Source organism: Equus przewalskii, chromosome 1 (assembly GCF_037783145.1).
Source record: "Equus przewalskii isolate Varuska chromosome 1, EquPr2, whole genome shotgun sequence".
Lineage (NCBI taxonomy): Eukaryota > Metazoa > Chordata > Mammalia > Perissodactyla > Equidae > Equus > Equus przewalskii.
This window is the reverse complement of record NC_091831.1, coordinates 121,434,227-121,445,959: the sequence shown is the minus strand read 5'-3', so window position 1 is coordinate 121,445,959 and position 11,733 is coordinate 121,434,227. Positions and strand designations below refer to the sequence as shown.

The 11,733-nt window shown below is 42.1% G+C and overlaps 1 protein-coding gene across 7 annotated transcripts in view; it reads right to left on the bottom strand.

Moving 5' to 3' along the window:
• Window positions 1-6,898: 6,898 nt before the first annotated feature.
• Window positions 6,899-11,733, bottom strand: part of GRAMD2A (GRAM domain containing 2A) — a 43,639-nt gene continuing 38,804 nt past the window's right edge. For 6 of the 7 annotated variants that reach the window (XM_070576374.1, XM_070576376.1, XM_070576379.1 and 3 more), the window contains one exon: window positions 6,899-10,330. In XM_070576374.1, coding sequence (XP_070432475.1) covers window positions 10,258-10,330 — 73 coding nt within the window. In that variant the 3' untranslated portion in view covers window positions 6,899-10,257. The remainder of the gene's footprint in view (window positions 10,331-11,733) is intronic. The other variant, XR_011527313.1, reaches the window with a different exon arrangement.

The window sequence follows — 11,733 nt, the reverse complement described above, 5'->3', positions numbered from 1 at the left end:
TAACCTCACCACTCAGTGACCACAGAGGCAGTAACTCAGTTCCTTTTGGTCAGGGACGGAGGAAACACAGTAAGTGTAAATAAGTACAGGTTACGTAGCAGGCCCAAGTGAACAGAAGTTGAAACTAAAAGTCAAAGAGAAGGGCTACAAAAAAGTTTACATTTCAAGTCAGTATGTTTTGAATAAAAAGAGGAGACCTAATGGAAATCGGTGTCAGAAAAAAAAGATTGGGACCTGGCAATCAGTCATAGAGGTGAAATAGGGAGGGAGGGACAACAAGGGGAGTGACAGGTTGCTGAGGCCAAGAGTGTAGATAACGATAAGAAATAATATTTATTTCAACAACTGTTGACCTAGGCATCTAGTCTAGACTCTGAAAGAGTCATATCCTCTCTTGGAAAAGTTGTCCTTCTGATAATACAAAGTGTGTCTGTGTACATGTCAGATTGTCTCCATCTTAAGAGTTAATACGTATGAGAGCAGTCTTGGCTAACTCCCTAAGATTTGTCCCAGAAATAATTTTTTTAACTAAACTAGTAAAGTCTTTTAAAAAGAGATAAAATCTGAGGTCTCCTTTTCCAAATACATTCTGTTATTGAACTGTGCCATAGGTTAGTCTCCTATGAAACTTTGAGTATGATATTTGTTTTAGCATTATAAATGACAGGAGAATCTAAGAGTTTACTTGTAATATTTCACTAGATGCTACTATAACAGCCCATAGTTATACACGGCTTGACCGTCCATTGATGTTACATGATACAAAATAGGAGACAGATCTTTTGTTGGTATTGTGTTCCCTGTCTCTTAGAGTCAAAAGGATCCAGGGTGCAAAATTCAGCTTCAAAATATTCAAAAGGAAAGCAGGTTATTCAAAATTCAGTTAAGCAATTGCTACAGTGAACTACCCTGCTTTTGAATATCCTGGTGTATTGATCCATAAGTATACTGACACTTGTCTAACCTGTGTCTCATGTGGAATTTAGAAACCCAGCTGTAGATGGTGGTCAAAAATAAAAATAAGTATCAGTGGGTTTTCTATTTAATACTGTCCAAATCATAAATATTTCTGCCCTTTGGCTAGATAGTTGTTGAAATTCCTAAGCACTAATCCTAATTGGACCAGAATAATTTAAAAAATCACAAGTGGATTATATTTCTAATATATACCTTATGATTTTTACTATACTACTTTTACTATGTCCATACTGACCATATGTTTTAATAATAGGTATTCCATTGAAATGGCAAAGTAGAATTTCTCAGTCACATGGCTATTTACTGATATTGAAAGTTTTTTCCTCTGTCACTTAAAATAAAAAAGGGGAAAATATTTACAGAAATTTCCATGCTGTGGTGTGGGAAAGGGCATGGATGTTTTAATAGAATCCAAGCCTTGTCAGTTATAAACTTACAGCCTCAGGCAAGTGTGAGATTAAGTAGCCTCATCTGCAGAATGAAGCTAGTGGTCTGTTCAAGCAGGTCCTATAGGGGTTAAATATCATATGTAAAGCATATAATAGACACTAAAATAAACCTACTCCCCTTCTGTCCTACTACCCAGTTCCATTTTCAGACTAGCAGCAAGTCTGAAAACTTTGTTTTATATTGCAGCTAAAGAGCTGCAAAAAAATGGCCTGATAAGTACTATTATGTACAAAAGAGAAAACTTATTCAAGGATGGTAAATGACAACAACTAATCTTTTATTTATTATTTTTTTTTGAGGAATCTTAGCCCTGAGGTAACTAGTGCCAATCCTCCTCTTTTTGCCGAGGAAGACTGGCCCTGAGCTAACATCCATGCCCATCTTCCTCTACTTTATACGTGGGACGCCTACCACAGCATGGCTTTTGCCAAGCGGTGCCATGTCCGCACCCGGGATCCAAACCGGCAAACCCCAGGCCGCTGAGAAGCGGAACGTGCATACTTAACCGCTGCACCACCGGGCTGGCCCTGACAACAACTAATCTGTGTATCACTCTATAATGTACAAGTTATTTTATATAGAACTATGTAGTCTCATTTGTCATGTTTGTTCAGTATTATTATTCTAATTTTATAGATAGACAAACTCAGAGAAGCTCAGTCACATGATTGAAAGAGACAGGGCCAAGACTCAAATGCACGGCCTCCATCTCTTCTTACACTCTTTCCGCGTATGCCTTTCTCCCTGTCTCAGAAAATGGTGGCAAAAACTCCTTGCTTAAACATTTTAAATGTAATCTCGCCTCACTTTATAAATTTCATAAATTCAGCTGGTATATTACAGAAACCAATAGTGAAAAATTATCTCAATTAACTGCAAAACTTTGTATAATTACTGGCTTTGTTTTGTATATTAGGTCATATTTGGATCGGCTCCTGACATCGATCTACTGCTCTAAGGCATTTTAAAACCCTCCGTTGTATTTCCTTTCAGATTCTGTACATGTGAAAGATGAGAAGAACAAGAGCAGCGGCCTCGGGAGCCTCATAAACAAGAGAGAGCTTAGAGGAACTGTGTCAAGTAAATGCAACTAAGCAAAGATGGAGCACTCAGTACAAGATGGGAGGAGTGGTCACCAAGTTCCAAAATGAGGCAAATGAAATTCCACTAAGGAAAAATCAAGTGCAAAATGCATTTAAATTAAGTTTTCTTATGTAGGGAAAAACATGTCAGAGTGTCAAAGGAAGTGGTAGGCAACTTCACTGTCAGTAGTAGGGAAGAGTGGTCATTACTATGGAAAAAATTAATTTTAGATCCTGCAGTTTGTGTTAAAGGACGAGAAGAATTACTTCCTGGCTCTTTTCCCTCCCTGTAACCAAATGCAGCAACCTGTACTTGGAAGAAAACCTTTTACCCATGACACAAGCTGAGACAAGGTTTTCTGTACTAGGCTGTGCCTCCTAGCCAGCTCACACTGCAGCTCTCTACTGCTGCCACCTCAGTCTTCATTCCTCAAACCTCAAAGCCCTGACTTCCTCCCGCACTCTCTGACTTCATAGAGAATATAGTTACTACCATGAGCTTCAACTTTCCTGACACCAAATCTGCAAACCTAAGTGTATCTGTACCCATCTTTGAGCATTCCTCACTTCTATTGCGATGACCCTCTTGGCTAAAGCTAATCCCTTCACCTGGGCACAGGGATCTTATGCAGACAATTCCTTCACATACACATCATCGTCATCGTCGTCATCATCCTCTCTCTATTGGCTCTTTTCCATCAGCGCTTAGACGTATAGATGTCTTAAGTCTCCCCATCTTTAAAAATAAAAGCATGACCTCATATCTCCCTCTTAGATATTGACCTTTTGTTTTCCTCCTCCTCCAGCCAGATCTAAAGTGTCACAATTCTTCACCTCCCTCCCACTTCTCAACCTACTTTAATCTAGATTCTTCTCCCACCACTCTAGAAAAAATTCTCAATAAGATCGCTAATGGTTCTTTTTTTTTTTTTTAAAGATTTTATTTTTTCCCTTTTTCTCCCCAAAGCTCCTGGGTACATAGTTGTATATTCTTTGTTGTGGGTCCTTCTAGTTGTGGTACATAGTTGTATATTCTTTGTTGTGGGTCCTTCTAGTTGTGGCATGTGGGATGCTGCCTCAGCGTGGTTTGATGAGCAGTGCCATGTCCGCGCCCAGGATTCGAACCGATGAAACACTGGGCCGCCTACAGCAGAGCGCGTGAACTTAACCACTCGGCCACGGGGCCAGCCCCTAATGGTTCTTATTTTATTAGTCCTCCTAGTAACATTAAACCCTTCTTTTCAAACCACTCTTGTTTAACTGATGCCATACTTAGTTGTCCTCATACTTCTCTGACCAGTCTTTCTTATTTGCCAGTTTCTTCTCTACTTGCTGTAGATTCTCAGAGTTTTGTCCCAAAAGCTCTATTCTCCTCATTCTGTACACACTTCCTAGGCTCCCTCTTCCCATTCCCCAGGCCAGCAATAGATTTGAGCACTTCAGACCTGTACTTCTCTCCTGAACTCTTCCAAATTTCTACCTGTATATCCATTTACCAGCCTACTAGACATATTCCCTTGGATATTTCATAAGCAACTCAAACCCAACAAATCCCAAAGCTCATCTCATCTTCCCCATCACACCTGCTCTATCAGTAGTCCCACTGGAAATTCCCCACCCACTTCTAGCTAGACACCTAGGAGTCATCCTTGACTTTCTCTCTCACACACTTCACATACTTCAATCTAGTCATGTTGATTCTACATCTTAAATATCCTTTAAATCCATCTATTTCTTTCGCCAATACCACCACTCTCGTCCAAACAACCGTCGTCTCTCATCTGGTCTGCCACAATAGCTTCTAACGCGGTCTGCTAGTATTCACGCATGCTTTCCATCCCCCAGTCCATTTTATATTCTGCTAATATCTTTAATAAAGCTCTGCATAATCTGGCCCCTTCCTGCTTCTCCTACCTCCTTACGAGCTAGACCTCTCTTGCTTGCCCAGTTTACTGTACTCCAACTCTGCACACCTTTTAGTTCCTCCAACACAACACCTTCTTTCCTCCCCTTAAAGCACTCTCACTTGCTTTTCTCTCCCCCTCTGACTCCCACACTCTTCATTCGGGAAACTCCTATGTAATATCTTCCTCAAGGAAGTCTTCCCTAATGCACCAGACTGGTTTGCTTTCCCTGTTAAAAATTCTCCAGAGTCATGAACGCTTTCAGTATGCCCAAATCACATATAATTTTTGGTGGTGTATCTCTTCCTGCTAAACTGTAAGGAGGCCAGGGACCATGTCTGATTTGCTCACCATTCAATCCCTGCTGCTTAAAATAGTGCCTGGCACATAGACGCTGGTGGTTATTTGTTGAATGAATAAATGCAAATATAGAAACAATTTATCAAAAAACAGCCCATCATCCTTCCATGGCATTGCAGCAGAAATCAAAATGCCAGGTTAATCAGCATAACTTGTCATGTTTGCATAAGAGCAAGCTATTATGGGATACGGGGTTGATGAACTCAAGCAACCTGATGGAAAATAAGGAACTCACTAAACATAACTCTAACCATGGACATCCCTTCAACTTATCTGCTGATTTCTTAAAGATTTTCACATTTCACATAGTTGTAATCCATGTGTAAGCACTATTTTAATTCTGCTTTTTACAAATTTCCCTCCTTAATCATTGTTCACTTGTTACGGTTAAAGGTAACATGGGGTTACATCAAGTTAATAGATCATGATGTTCGTAACCATTTCCCCTTGATTAGGTTTTTTGGTTAGTTGTAATGTTATGAATAGCAGTGCTGCAAACCCTCTTCATAAATAACTTTTTCATTTCCAGTTATCTCCTTGAGGAATACAAAACTGGAATTGAGTTATCAAACTATATAAGCAATTTATATCCCTTCATATAGATAGCCAGAGAGTTCTCAAAAGAAAGAATCAAGGTATAGTACTATTAAAAATGTACAATATAAACCTATGTATACTTCCATGTAGCTCTACCAACGTTGGGTTTTATACTTGTTTAAATTTATTTCTTGAAGTTTAATAGATAATAACTCACAATTATTGAGCTCTCTATGTGCCAGGGACTTCTAAGGATTTGATGTGAATTTTCCCATTTAATAATCACCATATATCCGTAGGGTAGATACTATTATTGGATACTATTATTGTCCCCCTGTTAGAGATGAGAAAACTGAAGCTTAGAGTTGCCCAAGTTAAGAAGTAAATTGATGAGGTTTTTTATTTATTTATTTATTTATTTATTTATTTATTTTGAGGAAGATTAGCCCTGAGCTAACATCTGCTGCCAATCCTCCTCTTTTTGCTGAGGAAGACTGGCCCTGAGCTAACATCCATGCCCATCTTCCTCTACTTTATATGTGAGACGCCTCCCACAGCATGGCTTTTGCCAAGTGGTGCCATGTCCACACCCAGGATCCAAACCAGCAAACCCCGGGCCGCAGAGAAGCGGAATGTGCGAACTTAACCGCTGCGCTACTTGGCCGGCCCCAATTGTTGAGATTTAAATGTAGGCATACTGATTCCAGAACCTGTACTCTTCACCACCATAATATACTGTCTCCTGATTGTTTGTTAATGGTAATGTGTTTTTTTCTGTTTTATTTACCGTAAAGGAAAAATTGCTATTAAAAACAAAAACTGAATGTAGCCTTTCCGATTTCAGGAGTGTGGCATAATTTATTGCTAGGGAGCTTGTTTTGTTGAAGTAACTATCTAGAAGGACCTTTTTGGTTGAGAAAGGTCAACTTCCTGGGTTTAGCCTGGGTGGGCCCGGAGGATACAAAGAGAGATCAGTTACTCCAAATAATAAAATGAAAGCAATCTGAATTTTCACTGAATGTCCTAGAAAAAGAGAATGAGGCCTAGGAAAGAAAGAAGTGGAGGGAGGTTGATGAAAAGAACTGAGATGGGATGCATACCAGAAAAATGGCAGGAGGCAGGGGCCTACTGGAGGACATGCAATGATAAGTTTCCTGAGAGAGTAGAGAATGGCTGTTAAATTTCTATAAGCAGTCATGTATGCATTTAATTTGAAGCTGTTTTCTTCTTTGTGCCTTCCATTAACTCTAAACCTTTTGTGCAATTTGGATACACCAGCCGTCTTAGTGGTGGATCATTTGGAGGAATGAAGGATGAGAAGTGGCACATCATGGGCAAGAGGGCAATAGCCAAAGGAAAAGCAGTAGGCAAGCAGGCTGCATCATGGTCTGACCCAGGAGAGAGAGAAGCAACCTGGGAAACCCTTGGACAAACTGAGGTCTCAGGACTTCCTACAATGGTTGAAAATGGGGCTTAGGCCATTTTTGTATTGAAAGAATGACTCCTAAACATTAAATTGCTTGGAGTTGTCCAGGTTGGAAACTTCTGGGTTACATTCAAGCAAGAAAAAAATTTTGTTGAGCCACAGTAAGAGAAATTTGATTTATTAGCAGCATTTTTCAGTCTCCTCCTTGGTATGTGGTAATTAGCTTCCAGAACACCAAACTCTTCTGGTTTTTCTCCTACCTCATCAGGCACTCATCGGTTTCCTTTGCTGGTTCCTCCATTTCTTCCTGATCTCTGTGGCACTGACCATGTGCGACAGGGCTCAGTCCTCCATCCTCTCCGCTGTCGACACTCAGTCCCTTGGTGATCTCATCCAGTCTCGTGCTTTTAAATACCATCCATATATTGACAGTTCCTGAATTTATATCTCCCAGACTTCTCTCCTGAACTCCAGACCCAAATAGCCTATTGCCCACTTGACATACTCACTTGGATGTCTAAAACTCATCTCAAACTTATGTCCAATATTACATTTCTGATCTTCCTTCCAAAAACTCCACCACTCACAGCTTTCTCCATTCTCAGTCGATGGCAATTCTATTCATCCTTTCAAGCCAAAAAACATGGAATCATCCTTTATGACTCCTTTTCTGTTCTACTCCATCTCTAATTTGATAGGAAATTCTGCTGTTTTTACTTTCAGAATATATTCAGAATCAGCCCATTTTACCATCTCTACTTCGGCCATGCTAGTCAGAGCCACCATCATATCTCCTGGCTCGCCACAGAGCCTCCTAACTGATCTCCCTGCTCCCACCTTTCTCTCCCTAGCGGCCAAGGGTGGTCCTTTTAACATGTGTAAAACAAAAGCTTATTATTCACTCCTCTGCTTCCGTTTCATTTTGAATAAGAGCCAGATTTTTTACAGTGGTCTTATATGATCTCCAGGTCCCCCGCAACCTAGCACCACCCCAGCATCACCTCTGACTTCGTTTCCTGGTCCAGAGCCCCCTTGTTCTCTCTCTTCAACTCTACCTGCATTCTTGCTATTCCTGAACAAGCCAGGCACCCTCTCACCTTAGACCTTCTGCTTTGGTTATTCACTCTGCCTGGAATGCCCCACAAAGCTTATTCTCTCACTTCTTTTAAATCTGTGTAAATATCAACTTCTTAAGCAGACCTTCCCTGACCACCCTCTATTAGTTGGAATTCCCCGTCAGGATTTCTAATCCCTCTTTTGTTGCTCTACGTTTTTTTCTTTTTCCCTTAGCACTTATCACCTTCTAACATAATATATAATTTATTATTTTTATTGCTTATTGCTAATCTTCCTCCTCCCCCTGCCAGAATATATAAGCTCCATGAAGGCAAAGATCTTTATCTGCTTTGTACACTAATATATCCCAAGTACTTAGCACAGTGCTTAGCCCATAGTAAGCACTCAATGATAATTATTTGAATGAAAAAATAAAGTCCGTCATCTCCAGAATCTCATTCTGGGATGAGAATGAGCTTCCGAGTCTACAATTTTGTACAACACAGGCATTTCCTTCAGATCAGGGGCCAGCAAACTTTTGCTTAAAGGACCAGATAGTAAATATTATAGGTTTATAGGTCATATGATTACTGTTGTAACTATGTACTCAACTCTGCCTTTGGAGCTCCAGAGCAGCCAGAGACCATACATAAACAAATGGGCATGGCTGTATTCCAAGAAAACTATTTACAAAAATAAGTAGCTGGCAAGCAGGCTGTACTTCACTTTAGACAAAAATACATCTTGGTAAATCATAGCTCTTCATTGGCAGATCAGGCTCTATCCATCCACTCTACCAATTGCCAAAAACAAAATTTTAGAAAGGTACATGTAAACCCAGCAAAATTACAGATCAGGACCTTGTCTGCCTGACAAATTGGACATTCCTTACTCAAAGGGGACTATTGACTTGGGTGGGGGTGGGGAGGAGAGAGAGAAATCCTGATATCAGCCACTTTCTTGCTAATGAGTCTAGAGCACATTATCTATAGCTTTGGAGTACCCTCTAGAGATTTCTAATATGCAGAATGATCTAATTCTGAAGCCTTTTTCTCTAGCCCATTAAGCTCCTTGGCATGATGAATTTCCTGTGGCAAGGAAACCATTTTTCTTTTTGTCAGCTGTTCTAAAAGTCGATAGACTGATGCAGTTGCTTAGGAAAGTACCTGCCAATATTCTGAGGTCCAAGCCCTAATCTCCTGCCATCTAGAACAGTGATTCTCAATCAGGGGCAGTTTTGACCCCCGGGAGACATTTGGCAATGTCTGGAGACATTTTTGGTTGTCACAACCAAGGGTGGGGGTGCTACTGGCATCAGGTGGGCAGAGGCCCAGGATGTGGCTAAACATCCTACAATACACAGGACAACCCCCATAACAAAGACTTATGCAGCCAAAAATGTCAGTAGTGCCTGAGGTTGAGAAACCATGATCTAGACTATTCCCCTGGACTTTTAATCTACCTTGTTCTCCATTGCCAAACCAATATTCCTACACAATTAAATTTATCCATTGCTCCTAAGCTTTGATAGCTCCAGTGGCTCCTCATTGCCTGAAATACCAAGTCTCCCTCCTTTCCTGGCACTGAGATCCTGAAGGATTCTGCCCACTTATGTATCCATTCCTCAGAAGGAATTCTGCTTCTCCCAAGATTTCATCTGCACCTCTTCTTCTATCCTTTTACCAATGTTACCCTCCGAACACACATTTTGTGAGGATCATCCCCACATCTTTGCTCTGATCCAAATCTTACTCATTCTTTGAAGCCCACACATGCTGCACACCCCTCTGCCAGTGAGTCCATCTGTTGCACTCCCTTTTGTATTTGTCCTGGGCTCACATGTCTAGACAGTTATATAGCTATTCCCTCTATTTTGTCTCCTCAGTAAACTCCCTGAAGAGGTCTGTATTGAATTTCTGGCCTATTAGTTTCAGTTTCCACAGTGTAAAGTGTGAAAACTGTATTGTTGTATTGAGAGTCAAATGAGTATAAAAAGCACCTTGTTTGGGGCTTGGTACCCAGCTAAGTGCTCAGAAAATTATAGTATTCTAGTATCTATATACGTGTACATCCAGGAACCCATACAAAGTGCTTAATAAATCTTTTAAATGTAGTCATGTACTGGCGAGAGCATACCATTCAGACTAGCCTGGTATTTGGAACTAACAATAGAGAAAAAACTTCCATCAGAAATCCTACACCAGATAACACACCTTCATGCTACAGTGAATCCAGGAGCAGTGGGTGTACATTTTCCCAAAGTGGTGCCTAAGCCACCCTTTCTGCATTTAGCAAGTTAATGAACAGCTTATGAGTAACACTTTGCCCACTCTGGCCCAATTTAGAAGGCTGCCAATAGGATAAGACGTCAATATGCCACAGTCTGCTTTGCTGGGGTCCTAGCTGCGTCCTCCCAAAGTGCTTCTGCTCTTAGCCACTGGAGGGTCTGATGTCTGTAGAGAAGTCAGCACCAATGGGATGAGGCTGCAGCAAGGGCCTGGCCTTTTCTCAGGCGGAAGAGAGCCTTGTCTCCGATCCTGTGAGAGGAGAAGTGAGTGGGGCATGGTATTCCGAGCAGCTCAGGTTTGGCTTTGGGCCAGGCACTGAGTGGCAAACAAGAAGGAACACACACATTCCAGAAAGGCAAGGAGCCCTGCCAACACGAAGGAAGCCCAGCGAGCAGTGCCTGCTGGGCGCCAGGTGCTCCTTGGCTCTGTGGAGGTCAAGCATGCAGATGGATGAACTCAGGTTTCTCTGGATTAGCATTTCAGAGGCTTAAATACCCCCCTCCCTCTCACTTTCAGTGGCCAAAACATGTATAACCATTAAATTTTAATCCTCCCTGCTCTAGGATCCACCTGCTGCACTTTAGAGGAAGGTAGGAGGGGAAAGAGTGTTGTTGCCTCCTGAAATCACACTTTGCAGGAGCCAGGTTTCTGTAATTTTGTGTCCTGAGTAAGAGAAGATGCTACTGACGAGGGCAGATCATGGGGAAAGCCTGGGATTTCTGCGCCCTTGTTGGAAGTGAGGCCGAGCTTCCCCTGTGACTCCTCCCTGCCCCCCACTTGTTCTTCACACCTGCCAGTTCTGCCTTCCTACTGGCCTGACCTTCCGAAGGTCTGGAGATCCCTTGGGAATGCTCTCCTTTCAGAATCAGCTCAGACCTTTCCCCCGGGTATGAAAGAAGAGGGAAAGGGAGAAGAGAAAGGACCAAAGGAGACAGGAGAAATGGCCATGTGAGCCTGCCAGAGAGTGCCTTCTGTGATTGGATAGGCCGTACACTGGACTTGGATGAGGGCTGGGCCCTTTTTTGACCTGCAAGGGGACAGGGGGACCTTTGAGAAAGAATAAATTGTGTTGCTCACTTCCTCGGCTCTAGTTCCTGCTGGACTTTGCTGCCACCTAGTGGCCCAGTTGGCATCTCTTCCCCCTCAAAGAGATAACCAGCCTAGAGATCTGGCCTCAGTTCCAGGCCTGAGGCAAATAGGAGAGCCTTCTCTGAGAAGTTCCTCTGCCCTTGGATGCCCTGATCCTGTGGCCCAGCAGCTAGGAGAGGAGCATCTCAGATTTAGGATCTCACCCAGTTCCATGGGTGGTCCTAATGTCATGGCCATCAGGTAGGAGGGCCAAGGCTGGGTGGCTGGCTGGGCACCTGGGAGTGAGGGTCGGGGCAGTTCCTTACTCCCAGGATGTCTCCAACGGGATGCAGTTCTCATGGAGCTCCCTTCATTCCTGAATGGCCTTCTCACTAGAACTCCTCCCCCTCCCATTACCCTTTCTCATCTGGCTAAGGCCCACGTTGCAAAACTGAGGCTCCTGCATTGTATATATATATTTCCCTTCATTCCCCCAAATTTAAGGCAGTTGTTTCTCCCTTATAAAGTTAGCTCATTTCCACTAAAAATATAAATATGTCTAAGATTATATACCCTCTCTGATG